Source organism: Crassostrea angulata, chromosome 9 (assembly GCF_025612915.1).
Source record: "Crassostrea angulata isolate pt1a10 chromosome 9, ASM2561291v2, whole genome shotgun sequence".
NCBI classification, from domain to species: Eukaryota; Metazoa; Mollusca; class Bivalvia; order Ostreida; family Ostreidae; genus Magallana; species Magallana angulata.
This window is the reverse complement of record NC_069119.1, coordinates 11,456,857-11,478,669: the sequence shown is the minus strand read 5'-3', so window position 1 is coordinate 11,478,669 and position 21,813 is coordinate 11,456,857. Positions and strand designations below refer to the sequence as shown.

Here is a 21,813-nt window from a genome sequence, read left to right as displayed (position 1 = left end):
TATCAGTCATTATACAGACGTGTTTACACACTTTCACTTTAACAAAGGGAAATAACTTCAATAGCAAGTGCACAAAGGGGAAAAACCTAGACTATAAATAGAAAACCCGAGGACGAGGGAGCAACCTTCTTTGCTGATCATTTCTTCTTAAAAATCCAACGAGTGTCGCCATTTTGAACTTACATAGTAAGAATCTATAAACTTAAGTCTGCCTAATAGCAGTCTTAAGATTTAAGACAATATTTCATACTTAACCCTAAGTCATTTTTTTGTGATCCACTTTAAGAACAATCTTAAAATTTAAGTGCAAATTCATTGACTTAAGTCTGACTTAAAATTTAAGACAGTTTCATGATCCCGGAGCCTTGTTTGTTTAGTTGCATATATAGCTTTAGTCAGTTGATAACACTTTTTGCACAAGAAGAAAAGTTCTTCTAATGTTAGCTAGATAATGTCACATATATTTTCTTCTTCTCAACTATAATGTTATTAATGTACCAAATTTGATCATCATTGAACTCTTAATTTCACTAGGATATGGAAAATGAACCAGAATTGGCAGATGATGTAGTAAGTGTTTTGATTGGTCAATCCCATATCATGTGACCTAGTGTACAAAAGGGATTGGTTGGATTTGATAGCTGTGCTTTATGACCTAATTTTGTGTGCATTTGTCTCTAGATTTTATGTTGTATTGTGCTAATCCTTATCACACGCTGAGTGCTCTACTTTTCTAACATAATTTTCCATATGTTCAAAACATATCGATTTTAATATCCAGGCTGTTCTGATATGAAATCAACCCAGTAAGCATGTCTGCACTCTCATCTCTTTTATAATAAGAAAAATCCTTTACCTAAAATAATCCTGTGGATTGCATGTTGATGGCAATTAATAAGTTTTACCCCCATCTTTTCACCCTCTCACCCTTCGTTTCAGTTGTGTGTTGACGAACAGCCCCCACTTATTTCTTCTTCTGAGTCTAAGACTCTAAGTTATTTTGATGTACCATAGAACTTCTAAACAACATCTTGATGGCGTGATTCGTAGAATAATTAACAACTATTCATCCTTGTGATAAGTAAGGATACTTGGAGATCATTCAAGTAATTATAATTATTCTGTAATGAAAACACATGTACCTGATAATGCAATACCTATCATACATGAAATGAACACACAAAATAAGGGCTTTAATTATCAATTTATACATGCAGACGTAAAATGTAAACTGTATTTTATGTATCATTATAGTAATACATGTATATAGCTTAATTCTTGGTTCAGTTCAGACTATTTTGCCGAGTTATATGATATTATAATCATGATGGTATACCAGCTGCAATTTTATATTTTGCTGCAACTACCTTGCTAAACTGTATTTGATTAAAATGCTGCTTCCATTCAAGTTTAATTGTAGAATATTTGTACTGTCCATTATTTATAATACATTATTTATAAGATCAGCGGACTTGAAAATGAAAAAAAAAGTTTATAATGTGTTTTGGGTCAAAGTGATTGTTGCTCCAACTGAAATTTGAAACATCACATGTAACAATTGCTTAATATGGTCTGCTAGATTGATATATTGCTAAGGGAAACCTCTTTAGGTTATGGGGTGAAGGTGGCCTACCATTATTTATGAGTTAATTATCAAGGCTGGATTACGAAAAGCATAATTAGCTTTGTCTGGCACTTATATGTTATGGTTAAGGGAAGCATATTTTTTTGTGCAATGTAGACTTTGATTTTATAAAGCCTTTAGGTTTCTTTTTGTTTTATACTTGCATTTTATGTGTTTGTTTAGCAGCTGGCTTGAAAATGATTTCTTCATACATGGAATTATTACAAGATGTAAAAAAAATTATTTAGTTAATGTTACAATAAAAATGGACTGGTTTATCTTTTACCCTGAAACAGTATGTACGGTACACATATGAAGTTTATAATAATAATTTGATCAGAGCTGGTGTATTTTAATTGCATTTTGAATAGCTGAATTTTTTGCTTGCTCAGCTGTAAAGAATGCTAATAATGGTTCAGTAGTTTATAAATTTGATGGACTATATGTTTAGAATGTGTGAGCTGACAAGTAGAAAACATTTTTTATTTCACATAGAATCTTGAGTTGTTAAAGCAAACCTTTTTTTCCATATTTGAAGTAGAGTTCTATAAATACATTTTGTATGATTGTGTACTTTGACATAGTTGCAGGTTCTAAATGCAGAGATGTTTGTGTACAAAATAGAAACTTAAGAAGAAATAAATTCACATGCTTACCTCACTGTTGCAGCAATGATTGAAAAAGGGAATAAGTACTGAATATAAACGATACAAAAATATTGAAATGAATACACGGTGCTCTTTATTTTTTGTGTAGTTTTTGGCGGCCATTGACCCCTCAGCTAAAACAGAGATGTCTCAGGCGGGAAAAAAGATGAAGCGCATCACAACAATTCTGGGGAAAGTCTCAGAAGCCCTTAACGAGATGCAGCACACGCCAAAGCCACAGGAGTACGCAGAACACCCTAAAATCAATGTGGTGACCCTCAATCCCACCGCACTGACACCACAAGAGGTTGGTGGTACCAATTTTCTTTTTTCTCGTACTATGGAGGGGTCTGACATGGCAATATTTAGGTTATTTTTCAAAGCATAGAGTGGTTTGGGGTATTTGATGTTTACATAATATCAATTTTGATGAACAAAAATTGAAATAATTTAGTTACCAGTAATCTAAAGTTTTTTTTCCAAAGATAGGTTGGTGGTGCTTATAATTTTTTTCTAGGAAATGTGGATTCTAAATGACAATAAAATTTGAATAAACAAAGTGCTTTACATTAATTTTAGTTTCTGGGTTCCTATGACAATGGATTATGGAAAGGAGGCTTGTTTCCCAAGATCCTCCAGGACTCAGGTTTCCTGTCTGAGGCTGTCTGTAATTACATTGCCGGTCAGAAAGACCGCAAGGCTCGCGGGGGACAGGAGCTTCCCTCAGTACTACTGCGATGGATTGTGTTGGACGGGGTCATGCATCCTGTGTGGACAGAGAGTCTGAACACACTGTTTGATGAGGAACTGAAGCTGTCACTGGCCAACAGTCAACACATCAGTCTTAGTGGTGAGCTCTTTTTTGCACTTTCATTTACACACAATTACTAAAGATTATGTTTATTTAAAGAACTAATAACAAATACCCATCTGAAGTACATGTAATGGAAAAAAAAATATCTGTCAATATATTAGTATAAAATCATTAACAACTGTGTTTGCTCATAAATTTTTGTGGTTAGCATTGGGTACCCATCTCCTTAGTATTTACATCCTTAACAAATTATGAAATGCAAATCATGTGTAATATTGATATGATTGAATACAGAAAATACCAACCACACAAATCTGTTAAAAATAAAAAGAAAGTTTGAATACACAAATTTTAAGTAAATGATTTTTAAAGGGGCATAACTCTTATCATTTTCAACAATTTTTCCTTGTTATGTGAAGTTTTATTTTGAATTCACGCTTTTTTAACTTTTACATGTAGATACCACTGCTATGATGTTTGAGACCAGTTACATAGGAAACCTCTCCCCAGCCACAATCTCCCGCTGCAGTATCCTGAACTTTGCCCCTGACACTGTGCCCTGGATGAACCTGTATGAGTGCTGGGCCAAGGACGCTAAAACTCGCTGGATCATCAACTCAGCAGTGTATGTCTGTTAATTGATATCATAAATAAAAAGAATATTATTTGATGCAGTGAAGAAGAAATAACAATACTTTAAATTCCGCATTTTATGCAAGCTTAATTTCACGATCCTGCTGTTTTGTATCATAACGTGAGAATAAAAATTTGCAAATGCGGAAGTTTCATCCTAATCTCTTATAATTTTCAACTGTCAGAAAATAAAAACGAAATTTTAAAATATGAGAGGGGGGTGCTTCTCGCAATTTTACGCTGATATTAATTCCTCACGTTCAATTATAATAAGAATCTACAGTAGAGCATTGAAAACCAATTCCTAAAGTAAAGAAAAGAGCATGGGTTATATGTTTTCACTGAAGGAAAATTTCAAGCAACATGCATATCAATAAAATCATGACAATACATTGAATGACATATTTATCACAGAAGTAAGATCTTTGATAAACTAGTGGCATACCTGTTTTTCATTGACATGCGCTTTATATGGTACTTTTATTTTGTTTACCCGGTATTAATAATGTCTATCACAGAATGAAGATCTTTGATGAGCTGGTGGCTGATGTGTTTCCCCCAACCCTCAAGTTCCTGAAGTCTGACTGCTGCCCGGCCCTCCTGACAGATGTAGGTCATAACACAGCGTCAGCCAATGAGGTGGCCCCAGGGATACAGGAAGTAGGGACCTTCCTAAAGATTCTGACCGTGCTGCTGGACCGACTGTATCTGAGGGAGGAGTTTGAGAGGAGACAGAAGACAATGGACCTAGAAGGTAGGTCTGAGAATCCAGAGACCTAGACGGTAGGTCTATGGAATTTACAGAGTATTTAGAGTCATTAATATTTGTGTTGGCCTAAATTTGATTTATTTAGGGGTACTGCTTATCTAGGAATTACCATCCTCAATTAATACTGTATACAGGGTTATTTTCACCCAAATGTTTTTTTTTGCTCTTCTTCACTTGCAAATGGTTTTGCCTGTCTTGAATTCGCCCAAACACAGGTGTGTTTAAAGAGAAATGATTTAAGACATTGGAATTCTTCGCCCAGTCTTAAATTTGCCCACTGACAAGGCAAAGGAGTGAAAATAAAATGGGGGCAAATATTTCCCAGTAGTAATGAAATTTGATCTACTGTATAGATTCTACCTTCGACATACCGTGTGGATTCATGAAATTGGGTAACAACAAAACTGTAAAAGTAAGGCGGTCTACTAAAATTTACCCCCATGAATATTTAGTGTTTTCACAATAATGAAATGAATTCAACTTCAAGGATATTTAAGTGTTAAAGCTGTGATAAGTCTAAGGAAAGACTATGGATCAGCCAAGTGGATGAGAGAATCTGGTTAATTAGATTTTTGTGTCATTGATCACTTGTTATTTGACTGCAGGACTACCCTTATATATGCAGTAATTTTTGCGATAATCTATTTTTGCTTTTTCGTGATAATTTGATCTTTTTTGAATCACAAATTATTGAATATGCAGAAATTATATTCTGCATCATTCTCTATAAAAAGCTTTTAAATTGCAAAAAATGACTAATGCAAATTAAAAATGCTTCACATTTTCCCTATTTTTGCAAATTTTGTGACATGCCAAAAAAAACCTGGATATACGGTATATCATTTTATCATTTAGGTTTTCAAAACATGTAAACTATCTTGATTTGTCATGATACTTGAAAATTTTTTGTTAAATCCTATTTTCCCTTACAGATACAGGGATGGAGTCCCCACGTAAGACCCCCAGCAGTGGCCCCTCCCGACAGAGTGTCAGTAGAATGACCAGTAGCTCCCACCTAGAGCTGGTCTTCCCCAACTACACCGAGAACATGAAGGGCATGTTTGCCTATGCCTTTGTGTGGAGCTTTGGAGCCCACTTACATGAGAGGTTTGTTATTGTCACAAGTTGTCCCCCTTTAACTCTGCTCATTTAAATCTGTTGATATCCACATTAATGTTTTGCCAGTAATGTCAAGCTGTAGAAAAAAAAGAGGATATATGGTATATTGAATTTATATTAAAAAGAGGTTCAGTTAATTGTATGCCTTTATTATAATCATCAATATTTTGAAATTCAAATGCATTGTATTCCGTAAGTTTTGATTATAAAGGTAAACAAGTTTTTTGAAAAAAATATTTTTTACTGTTCCTTGTACAGGTGTTTGTAAATATATATCTCTTTAATATAGTTTATACAATTTCTCATTACAGCTGTGAAAATTTGTGGAGAAATTCTTTTTGAAATATTTATTCATAAACATTTCCAAATTTTGTAGATACAAAGATAAGTTCAGCAAGTTTGCCAATGATGTCCTCTACCGAGCCAGACATCCAATCAAGATACCTCTCGGAGCCTCCGTGTTTGACTATGTCCTTGATGAGAGCTCCGGGACCTTCATCCGCTGGTCCGACAAATCACAGGAGCGGATGAAGATCTTGGCAGGTGGATTCACTATTACTCCAGAGGTAAGGGATATGATTCCAATTGTACTGAGGGATATTGTGAACATGACTTTTTTTGTTGAAAAACTATTTTGAGAATAATTAGTGCAACAGACATTATATCTTCTCACTGATAGCTAGACTTTTATCTTTTATGAAAATCAAGGACATATTCCTGTTTTTGTGCAATGAATTTGATACATCATTAGACCTAGAGTACACAATTTCTCAGACATGTCAGATTTATTGATGAAAAAATGTATGTGACTTTGCTGGAAAAATAGATCTTATTGCTAAATGAATTTCCTGTGCCTCAATATTTCATGTCCTTTGTTCATATTTTTAGCACATATTTATCTGTTTTGCAAGGTGGAGAAGTACACACACATGATAGAGTTGATGCTGGCAGCCCACCAACCTGTGTTAATTACAGGCATGCCTGGGGTCGGGAAAACCTCCCTTCTACAGGTAAAACGATGGGAAAAAGAGAGAAAAGTTGAATTGATTCATAAAAAATAACAGTGCTAATTTGTTGGGTTTTTCTTTTATTGCCATCCTCACAATTATGTAACTGCTATGAATATCTATCAACAACACATTTTGTGTAATAGCCCTTTTATGGATTCTTGGATTACAACTTCCTAGTTGTTTGATTTTTAATTGTGGGTTTCTTAGTTACCATGATGAACATTTGATTCTTTGATCAGTCGTAAAATAAAATCCACGAAAATTGAAAATAGCTCAATGAATAAAAATGAGGCTACAATTAGCCACATTTTGGTCCTTTTCTATACTCAGCTGACTCTTTTTATACTTTTCCCCACAGACCATGGTCCTCCCCAAGCAGACCCATACAAAGGTGGTGATGTCCCCAGCGATGACCAGTCAACTGTTCCTGAACTCCATGCTGGGTCAGATCATGGAGCTGAAGCACCGGGCCACCAACACCCTCACCGGCCCTGGGCAGGTGCCCCCTGCCACAAAGAGCAAGCAGACTCACCTCTTCTTCATTGATGACCTTAACATGGCATCCAGCAACCCTGAAGGAGGTTAGTGGCTGTTTAGAAAATTACATTACACACTTTTAAAGTATTATTTTGTAAAAAGAGTAGCAGTAGTTAATATTCATGCAGATTTTTTTCAATTGTCTATCAGAAATAATCAATTGTGCATAAGGAAAATACCAGTCCATCTGTCATAAATGTTGTATATTTCTTTCAGTTTTACTAGATTTATTTTTATTATAAACTATCTTGAAGGAAAATAAAAGAGTAGTTTTTAAGGCTTGCTGATCTTTGAACTTTCTAGGATACCAGCCTCCTCTAGAGTTGCTGCGACAGATTCTGACCCAGCGAGGGACCTACGACCAGGAGCGGCTCGAGTTCCAGTCCATGGAGGAAGCCATGTTTTTGGCCTCCACCACCCTCCCCAGTGTACCAGGTTAGATCCACCACTCTGTATTATTTGTTGTACTGTCTAATGTACAATGTTCATATTTTGTTTGAACATTGAAAAATTAAATGCCAATTTTTCATAAAAATTCTTGATAAAAGGTTTAATCTTGGTATTAAGATGAAACACAAGAAAAAAACACCACAATGAAGCACTGCATACTCAGTGTTTCTATTTGCCTTAATCAAGATGACTTGATTGTCATTATACTATCTTATCCTTTAATGAGACAGATTGATTCTTTAAGATTTTCATGCAGTTTTACCTTTCTCTTTACAAGGCACTGGACTGGGAACAGCCTGTCATGTGATGTCCTCACGTGTGACCCGCCTCTTTATCAACTTCACCGTGTTCACCCCCACGACTGAGGTCCTGATGGGCATGTACGGCCGCAACATCCAACACTGGCTGGAGGAGTTCCCCACTTACTCAGTGGACCACCATTTTGAACTCTCAAGGGTAAGGGGCATAGCACAGAGGTTAAAGGTCAAGGCCACATAAACATTATCAGAAATCATCATAAAATTCTTCCATGCTGAACATACATAAAAAAAAAAAAATGAATGAGAGATCCCATATTGTATAAGATAGTTTTTTTTACCTAAGAAAAGATCTGAAAGATTTTGATAATCAAATTGGCTTTTGACTTTTAGGTTTCAAAACATTGTTTATTTCTCCTTCTCGCTTGTATGTAAGCTTTTGTGTTAACAATCACCTTTCATTTTACAGGCAATGACCCTCGGCCTGTTAGAAATGTACCACAAGATCAAGGAGAAGCTAAGGCCCACCCCCACTCAGGCCCACTATGTGTTTAACCTTCACGATGTGGCCAGGGTCGTCCACGGGATCCTTCTGATGTCCCCAAGGTCAAGGACACGGAAAATGATGAGGAGAAAGAAGGGTGACAATGAATCCAGTAATTTCCATTGAAAGAAAAAAAAATATTGACAATTCTTTATGTTTTGCTATTGACATGGATTTTGTGGAATTACTAGCATGATTTATGAATTGATGCTGTATTTCCTAGTAATTCCTACTCTGTTGAGGATGAGATTTAAATGTCGTGTGTAGTGGGGAGGGGGAGGGATATAAAATCCATGAAAACTGAAAACATAGCACACAGAAATTATCATAAATCCACAGTATATAAAACACTGTAGCGGTACATATTTATAGTAAATGTACAAGTAAGTGCCTTATTTCTTTATTAATTCCTGGTCTTTATTACCTGTAGGAGCCAGTAGAAGCAGCCTACAGATGTCCCGCCAGGCATCCTTTGACTCCAAGTCTCGGACGGTCAGTGTGTCCAGCATGGGACCCTCAGCAGAGATTGGGCAGTCCGCCCCCATGATGAAGGTCATAGGTCAACTATGGTGTCACGAGGTCACAAGGACATTTGCAGATCGGCTGATTTCTGATGATGGTAAGGTTCAGTAATATCAAGATGAGTTAACAACTGCAGAGATTGATGTTTACCTGGATTATTTAAAAGGTAGATCATTTCTTAGATAAGAATTATGCAAAGAAATGTGCCTTAAGTATGATATATGTTTGATGAAAATTTAGTGTCTTTTCTAGACTTTAGTCAGGTAATGATCAACTTCATTGAAATCATTTTTGTAAGTAGATAGTAGGAAATTGCATTTAATTATTTATTTTTTAAAATACATTATTAATATTTTATGATATATACTTAATAATCATTTTTTTTTCTATTTCTAGATCTCTCATGGTTTGGTAGATTACTTGAGGAAGTTGTGATGAAATATTTCTGTTTGCCGAGAGACGATCCAAAAACAGAAATGGCTGCCATCTCTGAGGAAACCCATTCTCAAACTGTAAGGACTGTAATATACATCTTTTGTTTATCATTTTTAGGTCATTTCCCTAACATATATATTACATGTAGAACCATTTTATTCTAGGGACGCATGACCCCTACATTGACCTCCCCTCATCCATTCACCCCGGAAATGGAGTCAGATGAAGAACTGGCCAAAGAGGAGGATCCTAAGGAAGCGGAAATGGACATTACAGATTCCACACAATCTGAGCAGAAATCCGACAGTGAGGAGTTAGGACGGAAATCCAGGGTCAGTGTGGAAACGCCCCAGGGGGCCAAGTCCTCCAGCACGGAAACCTCGCAGGGCCAGAAATCACAGTATGGGGAAACCCCCCTGCCTGTTAGTGATTCTGCTGACTTGGATAAAGGTTTGTGTACAGACTACAGAGTTTCTTGTCTTTCAGCATTTATCCTGGTAATGAAATTTGGGAAACGACAATTTTCAATCCTATGCTTGTTAAAGCCAATTTTTTTCGAAAAACATTTTATACAATGATAAATTGTTTTAAAGAACTTGTAATTTAAATGATTTCTATCTTCATTCTGACCTATAAAATGGCTCATTGTTTTAAAGAGCATGTTATAATATACTTTTTACTTAAGTTAGCACAATTATGTTAGTTCTTCATTACATTCGATATTTTTAAAGGCATGAAAATTTCATTCATAAATTGTACTCAATATTGATTTTTAACATTAGGGACAGTTGCATCCGAGTTAACTCGTCAGACTGAGACTGAGATAATCTCGAGTGAGTATGAGAGTGAGGTCACAGAGGAATCCTCGTCAGAGAGTGAGGAGGAAACCACGACCACTGAAACAGAATACGAAACTCCCAGAGGTCAGTAGATCTGACTTTGTATGCCCCCACTTTTTCTCCCCTCCTTTAAAAAAAATTTTAAAAATATTTTTTTATTATTGAATTATTAAATAGGTTGATAACTTGAGAGAGAGAGAAAGAGAGAGAGAGAGAGAGATGAGAGAGAGAGAGATGTCAATGATTTTTTCTATCTTTTTACTTGATTTGTTTTTATAGAGTTACCCAGTGTTCAGTCTAAGACAGATGCTCAAGCCCAACCCAGTGACTCTTCTACACTAACAGGTAAATAGAGGTTAACACCTATATAGATATGCACCTGCGTATTGTATTTCCATTGAAGTAAATCTTGAATACTCGAATATACTTATTAAAATGTTAATAGTAAATTAACATTTAATAAATATGTGCAGATTTATATCAATATGTACATACCTGTCAGATATCGGCTTAGTGTAATGTTATTACATTTACAATGTAACATTGTTAACTGTTGATTTTATGATGAATTGCATAATTTTTTTAAAGCAATTATTCAGTTTTGCATTTTTTGCTTCATCTTTGTCAAAATAAAATGATAGTGAGTACTGAGCAAACAAAATTTCACAAAACAGTTCATATTCTGATCTTATTGCATGATCGAAAATCTTTGAGTGATGCAGTTTTTGTAAAAATCACATATTCGACATTACAGAATTTTTTTTCCTCACTTTTAGTTTAGTATGATTCAGCATCATTTAATTAGTACATACAAGAATTTTTTTGATTCATATTTATAGTACAATATATCAATTCATATTTCATATCTAATTAATATATAATATTGTTAATCACTATTCACATTTCACTCACTCATATTTTAATCCTTTTGATTTTTTTTTTTAAATTTAGATATAGAAAATTTATTCAATGACATTCATGTATTTACTAGTCTTTTTACAAAATCTTAAATTTATTACAATCATTATTTAAGTCAAAATAAAAAATTTAGATTAAAATTTCTGTGAAGGAAAATGGCTCTTTCAAACATTTAGTGACAGACTGAAAAAAAACTTTTTATTAACTAAAAATATGAAAATATATACATGTATTTATTAATAACTTTTCATGAAGTGTGAGAATATATATTTATCAAAATGTCAAAAAAAATGTTTATAAAGTATCTTTTAGGGTGATAATAAAAATATTCTAACTGTGGCCATTATTCTTTCGCATCAATTAGTTATCTTTTTTTTAACTTTTTTTTTTATATTTGTGATTCCATTCTTTTGATTTTATTGATTAACCCTCACTTATAACTTCACACTATAGCTTCAGTCAAAGTCTCCAGTGGCAAAAGTAAAGGTAGGTATTAGATAGATCAAACTTTGCTACAAAGCTCATAGAGATATATATCTTGATCTAGAGTCCCCCAGAATAAATCACTAGAGAGCTCTGCATGCTAGATCTATAGTCTTTGTTCTTGCTAATTGAATTTCTATCTGCATGTCTGATCAATATTTTCATAGTTTAGACACAGAGATTCTACTATTATCACTTAAGCTTGAAGCACATAATTTATATTCCATATTTTACTTTTCATCACAGGAAAATTTACTCTCCTTTCAAAGTTAACAGTTGTAAAATTCTTAAAACTAACTGGTTTTCCAATATCAAGCTTACAATTTAAAAAAAAGAAACTTTATCGATATAATCTACTGCAGTAATTATGACTAACAATGTACAGCAAACCCTAATAGCATGCACTTTTGAAATGAAAATCTGTAACACCCTTTTGCTCTGTAATAATTCCTTTGGATCCACCTCTGTTTTGATCTAACCAGAGAGTTGTCCCCCTTGCACAGACTCGAGTTCTAAGAGTGGCACGGACACCGCCTGTGAAATGGAAGTCTCTACACTAACAAGAGCTCGCCTGGCCCAGCATCAGGAATACCTACGGTCAGATAGCGAAGGTAAAACAGGATCCGCCCCTGCTCCCTAAAAGCCCCCAAAAGCAACACACAAGCCAACCCCCCAATTTACAAACACACACACTCATTCTTATCACAATTCAAGGTTGCCTGACTGAGTCAGATATTTCTACTGATAACCAAAATACAAATTCAATGTATACACTCAAAGTTTGAATGACACATACAAACTTTAAGGCACAATTTAAACACAATTTAATACAAGTATATTTCTGGCTTAGCATCATTCAGGAATTTTTAATGCCTTTTAGTAAGGAAGGTAAAACAGGCTCTACCCTCAATTACACACCAACATACCAACACACACACAATCTTAATGCATATGCTCAGCATATATTACATCCAGCTTTGACAAGTGCCCAACGCAACAAACACATTGTGAACTCTTGTATTGTCAAACAAGCTCTTAATTCATTTGGTAATCTTCAACAATACTCTTAACCCCCAACAAAATGCAAAAAAAAATAATCTAAACATGATAAAACAGGGAGGATAGCCTTGCACTTTGGTAATATCTGGATTGTAAAGGAAGGTAAAGTTTGGTCTTCACCTAACTACATGTACGTTTCAAGACTTTGTCAGAAGTCATAAAGTAATTGCACTTAATTAATTACAAGCTACAGCAGGTTTCCCTGACCATCATATCTGAGTTCAGTGTGTTCCATTGAGGTCTTACAGTCAAAATAAGTATGATGAGACTTTAAAGAAAAAAAAATTGCATGCATGCATGCAAGATTGAGATTAACTGCATGAATATGTATGTTGAAGAAGACCCTTTATGACTAATCAACATAATTGTCCCTTGAGTTAACTTTAAAAAATTTGATGAAAATCAGTGCTGCATGCATTATATATGTCCCATAGTGCATGATATTAAAATTCAATCAATAAACATCTATACTACTATATTAAAATAATAGACTCAAATTTTTTGTCTTTAATACCGAGAAATCGGAAGAATACTGTCTTTTGTTTTATATATTTTAAACATAATTGGTACTTGAAGATTACCAATTTGTTTTTATTTTTTCTCAGTTAAGCTTCGCTAATTAATAATCAACGAAAATTCCTCAAAAATTCCCGGAAATCACTTGGATTTTTTGGATTTAACAATCTTGCGCTTGCCAATACATTCACGCTAACGGGATCTTTAGTTTACGTTTCCACAATATCACATCTGCATGAATAAACTCAGAAATGATAATACATATACGGATAAATTTTCATTGGACTTTTGCTATATATTCTGTTCATATATATTAATGATTTCTTATGAGAGAAAGTATAAAATAACAAATATACATTTCAAGTACATGTAAGTACTTTATTACTTTTGTCTTCATGATGACAAAAAATATTTGATAACATGCGAAAAAGTTACACTATATTTATTAGAGTGAAGATAGAATATGTTTTATCGTAAAAATGAATAATGTCCTACGGACCCAGTTATACAAAGAAAATACGTGTACGTTGGTGAAAAGGTGTTGAATTCTTCCATTCTGTGGATTAAATTTTTTAGATAAAAGGTATTTGCAGTCTGAAAAAGGTTTGTTGTGATGAATTTGACTGTTATTTTCAAGGCAACTTCATTAACTTTCTCCATAATCGTTCCAGAGCGATTCTGCAATTTTCTGCTACATTACGGGTATAACAGAGGCATTCTAACTGTGGGGAGTGCCTTTCCCGAGACACAGTTAGATTTACCAAACTAGGGAAAGTGTAGTGAAATTAATACCATTATTGTAGGCTTATAGCTTTGTTATGCAAATTTCAATAATAAACTGTGTCGATGTACCTATTCGTAAGTGTCCGATATGCAATGTCAACCCGTGCACGCACGGGTCAAAGTCTAGTACATACTAAATATACTAACTAATTCCTCCTATTATATTCATCCCAACAAATCAACATCAAAATGAACTATATGATCTGTTTGATGTGTTTTCCTGCCTTGCAATCTGAATCTTCGCATTTCTCTCGTTCCTTCAATCTCTCTTTAGCTCAGAATTAAATATGTTGAAGGCAAAGACCTCTCTGTATTTCTGCTAGCTATAGTTTATGACATCGCGGCTTATAGGTATATTCCATGTACATGTATTGATTGATGTACTTGGTAGCTGTAGAGATAATTAGATGCTAGAATTTTGAACAGGGTTATGATGGTCAAGGTTGCATTGCCTGATACCACTTGGCTGGAAGTCGGTGACATTTTTGTAGATGAAGATAAAATCAAGAATTTTGAAAACTTAGTGAATTCAAAAAATTGATTGGTAGTTTGATTTTCAGGATGTAAAAAAAAATGTGTTTTGTTTATAATCAAAAGATCTTCAATTTGAAGCATTAGGCTTTCAAGATGACACCTAATTTGTAAAATGCCACTTGAGAAGATAAGAGAGATGTATTTTAAACAAAAGGCTGTGTATAAGTACTGAATGACAGATAAGCATTCAAGGTTTTGATGGTATAACATAAAAAATAAATGTGGCAGATATTTAAAATAACAAAACCAACAACATACAGAACAGTTGATCCAAACCATAACAGATCCTATATTCATGGATTGTGACCCATTTTGATTTTGTGAATCATCTTGTGTTATATATAGCTAGTCTCCTGGGTAAGTCTTCCTCCACCCCCAACCTGAAGAACCGAACCAGCCACGGCAGTCTCAAGATGAAGACAGTCACATTCAAGGCGGGGCTGCTTGCCGACTGGGAGCACGAGGCGTACTTCGGCCCACTGATGAACATAGAGGAGGTGAGTTAAGGGTGACCCATCTGGCCCTTTAAATTCACATTAAATATCAGACCCATTCCCGAAGACAATAGGTGATAGATTTTTCCTAATTCATGATGAAAATTACCCTTGGCAAATGCAGTTTCTATAAAATGTAGAGTACAGCTAAAAAAATGATTGCTTAAAAAGTGATTTTCACCAAATACCATACTTGCCAACCTCCAACATGTGAAAATCTGGTCATGACCAGATTTGGAAAGTAAAAAATCTGGTCATAGCGCGTAACGACATTCACGACATATTTACCATGCATTTCATAGGTATATACAATAGAAATATGTGTTAAAAACTTATGTGTAATGCTTTATTGCAAAGAAGGGGTGCGTCTTTTAACCCCAAGGAACCCCAAGGAAACCCCAAGGAAACCCCAAGGAACCCCAAGGAACCCCAATGATTGAAATTAATAACTATTAATACCCAAGGGGTCTCATTGGAGTTCACGGGTCACCTCTTAGTACCCCAAGGACACCCCAAGGAAACCCTAGGATACCCCTATGAACCCCAATGATAGAAATTATTAACCACTGAAAATCCAGGGGTCTCATTCAAATCCAAGGCTAACCCCAAGGTACCCCCAATGATAGAAATTAATAACTATTAATACCGAAGGGATCTCACTGGAATCCAAGGGTCACCTCCAAGTATCCCAAGGATACCCCTAGGAACCCGAAGGATACTCATAAGAACCCCAATAATAGAAATTAGTAACAAGTGATACCCCAGGAGTCTCATTGATATCAAGGGTCACCTCAAGGAACCCCAAGGATACCACAATGATAAAAATTGATAACTATTGATACCCAAGGATACTTATTGGAGTCTACGGGTCAACTATTGGTACCCCAAGGATACCTGTAGGAAGTTAGGAACCCCAAGGTACCCAAATGATACAATCTAATAACCACCCCAATGGTTTTACTGTAAAACATATTTCTAATTAATACTGAATGACTCAATGGCAAATACTAGGGTACATGTAATCATTTATCTTGAACAATCATGAGAGCCTGATATATTATAGAACAGATTAACAATGAGGAAATATTTCTGAACCTGATAATGTTTTCTTGCAAATAATTAAAAGTTGGTTTACAATATGATCTGATTGAAATTAAAATGAAGTTACTCGGAAAGTTCAATTTTGAGTTAATGCCCGATGTTGGTTTCTAATTATAGATCAAAGGTTCCCATGATTCTCTGATGGACATCATATTCTCCAAGTTCTTCATGACAACATACACAGAGACCCAGGGTCTCCCAGTGGAAAAAGGTACCTTCCATAAGACCATAACTGAATCAAATCACAGTCAAACCTTGATATCTTGAACTTGACAAATTAAAAAAAATATTGAAGGATTTGAGATTTAGAGGGGAAAATATTTATTTTTGCTTTAATCTGTTTTCAAAAGTTTCAAATGATGGAAAAAATCATTTCAGTGGAAATCTTTGGCTCTTACGTTTGCATAAAATATTAAAACTGGAAGTTCAACACTTAAAGTACTCTCTCTCTCTCTCTCTCTCTCTCTCTCTCTCTCTCTCTGACTGACTTAACCAGCCTGCTAGAAGATAAGATTACTGTCTTTTTACCAGGTTATGTGGAGGGGACAGAGGACAATCTGAGTGAGGCCTTGTCCACCTGTCTGTCTGTGTACAACGAGGGGACATCCCAAAAGATCGACCTGGTCTTCTTCTCCGACGCTGTCAGACATGCTGCCCGCCTCAGCAGAGTTCTGGTGAGTCAGTGACCGTGAATACTGTAGGGGATTGGGAGAGGATGGGGAATTATTTGTATTGTGTTTTTTTAATTCAGCTTGTAATTAGTAACAAGATCTTCCTGATAAAGAAGATTACATCAAATAGATGTGATGTTTTAAAGATCTGCTAATTTAAAAAAAAAAAAAAAGATTTAACACTTTTAAAGTTTTTCAAAATCTTTATGAATAACACTGTGATATCATCATTGTTGTTGGGGGACCAATGTTCGTGGCTTTCGTTGGTATCTCTTGCCTGCGAATTTACATCCCCACGAACCTATACACAATCATTTGTTTAATATTCATTAAAATTATCCTGATTACACTACCATGTACCAACAAAATTACATTCCCACGAACCAGAAAATTATGGCTACCCACCAACATTGACCCCCTCGCTTAAAAACGATTCCATAGTATCTTTTTTCATGTAACTTAAATAAGTTTGTTTTTGTGAACTGTATCACACATACTTTACTTACTAATAACTTTCAATGTTGAATAGGCAATTCAAGGTGGCCATGCCATTCTGTTGGGGATGAGTTACTCCACCGGGCGAGCTACACTGGCCCGTCTGGCTGCTTATATTGCTCACTGCAAGGTAAGTTACTACATCTGTATATAGTTATTCCAATAAGTTATATTGTTTTAATTGTTATCTTTGAGATTAGAAACATGTGGTTTGTAGTTATCTTTAAATTCTTTACCTTCCATCTAATTTTTCTTACAGAATATATAGACATACTTTTGGACCAATATGATAATTGAGACTCTCTCTCTCTCTCTCTCTCTCTCTCTCTCTCTCTCTCATCAATAAAATCATAAATTCTAATATGAATCATGTGGTTATAGAAAACTCCAGGACATTGTTCTGGCAAAAAGTACAAAGGGGTAAGATTGGTGATGGTGAAGGGTCAAGGTTCAAGGGTCAGTGGCATAGGGTTCGCAATGTGTTTGTTGTATTGGGCACTTGTCAATGCTGGATATCGATGTTGTTACATTTAAAAAAAAAACCACTAAGTTGTACAATTTTAAAAAAAATGTTTGGTCCATGAAGAAAAGGTCTAGATCTTGAATTTGACAGTTGCATGAATGCTGCAACTACAGTTTGTGCAGGTACAATGTCAAGCTCTGTGGAAGAAGAACTTGAATGTCAGTTTTCTTTGATTTATTGACAAACTTTTTTGACAAATGATTTCGAGCTGGTGTCATCATTATATGTTGATTTGTGGTTGCACATGAACAAATTTGTAATTATCAAAGGTTATTTTTAGTATATGGTGAGTTTCTTGGTAAACCAAATGTTCAAGGACAGTTGAGAATGTTATTGTCACTGTTCTTTGTTTAAACAGCAATATACTTGTTAAATGTCTTACAAAAGTGTTGTTATACATTTAAAAAAATAATTATGCAGATGATAAATTCAAAATCATTTTTAAGTATCTAAATTTTTATTCCATTTGCAGTTATTTGAGCCAAAACCACAGACAGACCCAAGTAAAAACTTTTTGATTGTGAGAGAGCACATCAAGCGAGCGTGCTACCACACTGGAATTCTGGGTAAACCTACGGTCCTGCTGATTCACGAGGACCTGGGAGAAGACTGTCTACAGGACGTAGCCTGTCTGATGAATGAAGGTGAGAATGATGAAGAAATAAATCCAAAAATATGGGATTTGTCCTCTCTCTCTCTCTCTCTCTCTCTCTCTCTCTCTCTCTCTCTCTCTCTCTTCTCTCCAGCATTGGTTTTAATTATTATTTATGTTGAAAGGAGAATTCTGGTCGGATATCTGATACCGATACATCTTTAATTTGTATGGTCTTACTCTTCAAAGCAACATTGAAATGATGTAATAGAAGATTAAAAAATGATGTTGAATTTCCATTTTTTTTTTTAAATAGGGACAAGTCCAGGATTGTACACGGATGAGGAGATACAGAACATTGTGTCAGCTGTGATGCCAGGTGGTGTCACAACAAAACGCGTGGACAAAATAGAAATAGCTCTGGAGCGGTTCCTAAAGAAGATCAGGCAAAACTTACATGTGGTGGTGTGCATGAACTACAGGGGTATGAACATTTTTTTTTCAAATTTTGTTATCTTAGTAGCTAGTACATTTTAAAGCAGTCAATTTTGTTTCAATGAAATTAGTCACGATATATGACAAATCAGAATAAATGGGCTACTATTTGGATGTGCTGTAGGAAATAGTTACAGCAATGACTCTCAGGTGTTCCACACGCGGCTGATGAAGTACCCTGGTCTCCTGAAGAACGCCTGTACTATAGACACGTACAGACCCTGGAACTACCAGGCCTATGTCAGGATAGCCAATGTGTGGCTCCGAGACCAGAAATGGGGGGTAAGGAACACCAAGAATGTAACACTGGAGTGCAAAAGATAACTGAAGAAACTTGCTATTTTTGCACTCACAAAACCAATTTAATTTCTAGCAGTCCTATTTATATGAACTGCATTTCAACTGATAATATTTTTTTTGCTAAAACCATTAAGACAGTAAGCCAATGTTAATTTGCATTTGCATACTTAAGAAAGGAAATCCTCTTGGCTTTGTGACTTACATTTTTGGTTTCTGTAGATCACGATTCCGTGGCACCCGACCCGTATGTTGGACCAGATCCTGCTGACCAGTCGTGCGATGGCTTACATCCACATGTCGGCGCGGGCCGTGATCGAGCGTCAGTACTGTAACCAGAGAGAGCCGCTACGATTCTTCTCCCCCCTCACCTTTATGGAATTCGTCCACATCTTCAGGGTTCTCAGTGCTTACATTGTCAAGAGAGAATATGTAAGTAGATACAATAATCAATACAACAGGTTTTTTTTTTACAGGGCGGAGAAAATGTTTGCATTTTGATGTCATGATAGGAACATTTATATTTTGCAATTTTGAAATTGATGATTATACAGACTTCAATATTGGTGTTGAAATTTTGTGATGACATGAAACTGCAAAATTTTGCATAGAAAAGCACCCCCAAAAATTTAAGTTAAACAATACGAGGAAATGCATTGAGTTGTGTAGCTGGTTTATAAGTTTCATAATTGAAGAACTGTAAATCTATTCTATTTAATGTTTTGGCAAAAAGTGGCACCTCTGCTAAATGAAGTACATAGCTAAATGTCATGTATATATTTATAAAGAATAGGAACATTTAAAAATATGTTAATTCAAATCCATGCTAATTTGTTGAAAAATCATTTTCTCTCAAATATTGTGCACACTAAATATGAAATAACACATTTACAGTATAGAACATTTCAAAACTTTTACAATGCTCATCACAACTTAATTAATTCACTCTAGAATTATTATATTACCTCGGTAAATGTCAAAATACATGTACATTTGTTTATTGCATTCTTTTGTCAATCTTGCCTGTCAATTCCAGGAGAACATCAGTAAGCATGAACAGACCTTGGGCAAGGTGAACGAGGCGTTTGGAAGTATATCAGAGTTCAAGAGAGAGGTGTCAGACCTGATGCCCAAACACAAGGCGGCCATGGCTGAGATCAAAGAGCTTGTACAACAGGTGGAGGAGCAGAAACAGCAGTATATAGAGGTAAATTATGCACAAATATACAGGTAAAAAAAAATACCTATAAAACAGCAGTATATATAAAAGAAACAAAAAACATCTCTATAGAGGTAATACACTACTTTACCCAGGTAAAACATGCCTATAAAGAGCAATATATAGAGGAAAAATTATACCCATAATCATCAGTATTCAGAGGTAAAAATACACAATTTTACAGGTAAAAAAAAACAAAACATAAATGTTAAATATTCACACCAAAAATTGGATTATTTGACTAATTTTCCCGTTGTAGGCTTTGGACAGGTGCAAGTCCCAGGAACAGAAGATAGAACATCTCCAGGGACCGCTGGAGGAACTCCGACGGGAAGCTCAGACCGAGTTTGATAAGGTCAGTTCATTCTCCTAGGGTTCTAAGTTCAAAAAGCTTAGTACTCTGTACTGGTCAATTTAATTATGCCTGCATGAACAGATTTTTTTTTCAGTTATCTGGACCTGATTTTGAGTCCTTAGTACTAGTGTGCTGACAGTGGTAATTGAAAATTCTGTCTTCAAATCTTTGTGACTTCAGTTTCAGTGGATTCAGATACATTGTTAGATACATAGTAACAAACATGTATATGAATGATTAAAACAATAATCATATTATGGACTCTACAAACTTTAAATTAAAAAAACAAATTCTGACATAGATTGTGATTGGGGGATTTTGACCACAGATGTAAACGATCTATTGCATATTAGTTCATATTGATTTATTTTCGATTGTTATTCCATTATCTAGCCTATAACACAAAAGAAATCCATTGTTAAGCGGCGTCGGGGGGAGATTGAGTATTACACTCTCACCCAGTACAAGGTATAAGACTGCGGTGACGCAGTGTATGTCAATGACGTGACAGTGATTGACGCCTGACGCATTATGTGGTGGCAGTGTTGCTGTGAAATATGAATTCTATCGATATATTACTAATGGGATAATGTTTTAAAAAAAGGAGGAAATTTGTGTTTTTGATGTATTGTGCAACTGTACAAGAATGTAATTGGGTTTAGGTATATGTACATGTATGCGTTTTCATGGTTTGATTTTTAATGGTGAAGGTGAAATGTGCAGATTTTGCTAATGTCATTTGTTTTCAGAAATATTCTTTCACAAGGTTCCGAAATTTATTCCTTTAATTAAATGTATGAGATTATACTTACCAATGAATGGGAATATAATGTATTGTCTTTAATTCTTACACAGGAAGGTTTGCTTGATGTTTGTTGATGGAATATGTGATTTGCATTTTGTTTTGTTGTCAAAGCTGAGAATTCAAAGTTACTCAATATGATCTTTATTGAAATGATGGTTCATGCTAATGGCAAAAAAAATTGCTCTAATTTATGAAGATCAATAGTTATTTCTATGACCAGCAAATTAATAAAAAAAAGTTAGGTCCTTCCATAGAAACCAAAACTGGGAACCC

At 35.0% G+C, this 21,813-nt stretch overlaps 1 protein-coding gene across 11 annotated transcripts in view; it reads left to right on the top strand.

Moving 5' to 3' along the window:
* The window catches only part of LOC128162419 (dynein heavy chain domain-containing protein 1-like), a 66,455-nt gene that overhangs the window by 30,896 nt on the left and 13,746 nt on the right, over window positions 1–21,813 (top strand). For 4 of the 11 annotated variants that reach the window (XM_052825617.1, XM_052825626.1, XM_052825624.1 and 1 more), the window contains 31 exons: window positions 535–570; window positions 2,381–2,578; window positions 2,851–3,121; window positions 3,545–3,710; window positions 4,237–4,472; window positions 5,420–5,594; window positions 5,983–6,172; window positions 6,518–6,616; window positions 6,975–7,197; window positions 7,457–7,588; window positions 7,881–8,059; window positions 8,330–8,516; window positions 8,835–9,023; window positions 9,323–9,438; window positions 9,526–9,811; window positions 10,144–10,284; window positions 10,480–10,545; window positions 11,572–11,604; window positions 12,084–12,212; window positions 14,839–14,990; window positions 16,206–16,299; window positions 16,620–16,762; window positions 17,289–17,384; window positions 17,636–17,674; window positions 18,250–18,421; window positions 18,686–18,853; window positions 18,989–19,146; window positions 19,384–19,593; window positions 20,198–20,368; window positions 20,640–20,735; window positions 21,129–21,203. In XM_052825617.1, the coding sequence (XP_052681577.1) occupies window positions 535–570; window positions 2,381–2,578; window positions 2,851–3,121; window positions 3,545–3,710; window positions 4,237–4,472; window positions 5,420–5,594; window positions 5,983–6,172; window positions 6,518–6,616; window positions 6,975–7,197; window positions 7,457–7,588; window positions 7,881–8,059; window positions 8,330–8,516; window positions 8,835–9,023; window positions 9,323–9,438; window positions 9,526–9,811; window positions 10,144–10,284; window positions 10,480–10,545; window positions 11,572–11,604; window positions 12,084–12,212; window positions 14,839–14,990; window positions 16,206–16,299; window positions 16,620–16,762; window positions 17,289–17,384; window positions 17,636–17,674; window positions 18,250–18,421; window positions 18,686–18,853; window positions 18,989–19,146; window positions 19,384–19,593; window positions 20,198–20,368; window positions 20,640–20,735; window positions 21,129–21,203 (4,626 nt within the window). The remainder of the gene's footprint in view (window positions 1–534; window positions 571–2,380; window positions 2,579–2,850; window positions 3,122–3,544; window positions 3,711–4,236; window positions 4,473–5,419; window positions 5,595–5,982; window positions 6,173–6,517; window positions 6,617–6,974; window positions 7,198–7,456; window positions 7,589–7,880; window positions 8,060–8,329; window positions 8,517–8,834; window positions 9,024–9,322; window positions 9,439–9,525; window positions 9,812–10,143; window positions 10,285–10,479; window positions 10,546–11,571; window positions 11,605–12,083; window positions 12,213–14,838; window positions 14,991–16,205; window positions 16,300–16,619; window positions 16,763–17,288; window positions 17,385–17,635; window positions 17,675–18,249; window positions 18,422–18,685; window positions 18,854–18,988; window positions 19,147–19,383; window positions 19,594–20,197; window positions 20,369–20,639; window positions 20,736–21,128; window positions 21,204–21,813) is intronic. The other 7 variants (XM_052825618.1, XM_052825619.1, XM_052825621.1 and 4 more) reach the window with 7 other exon arrangements.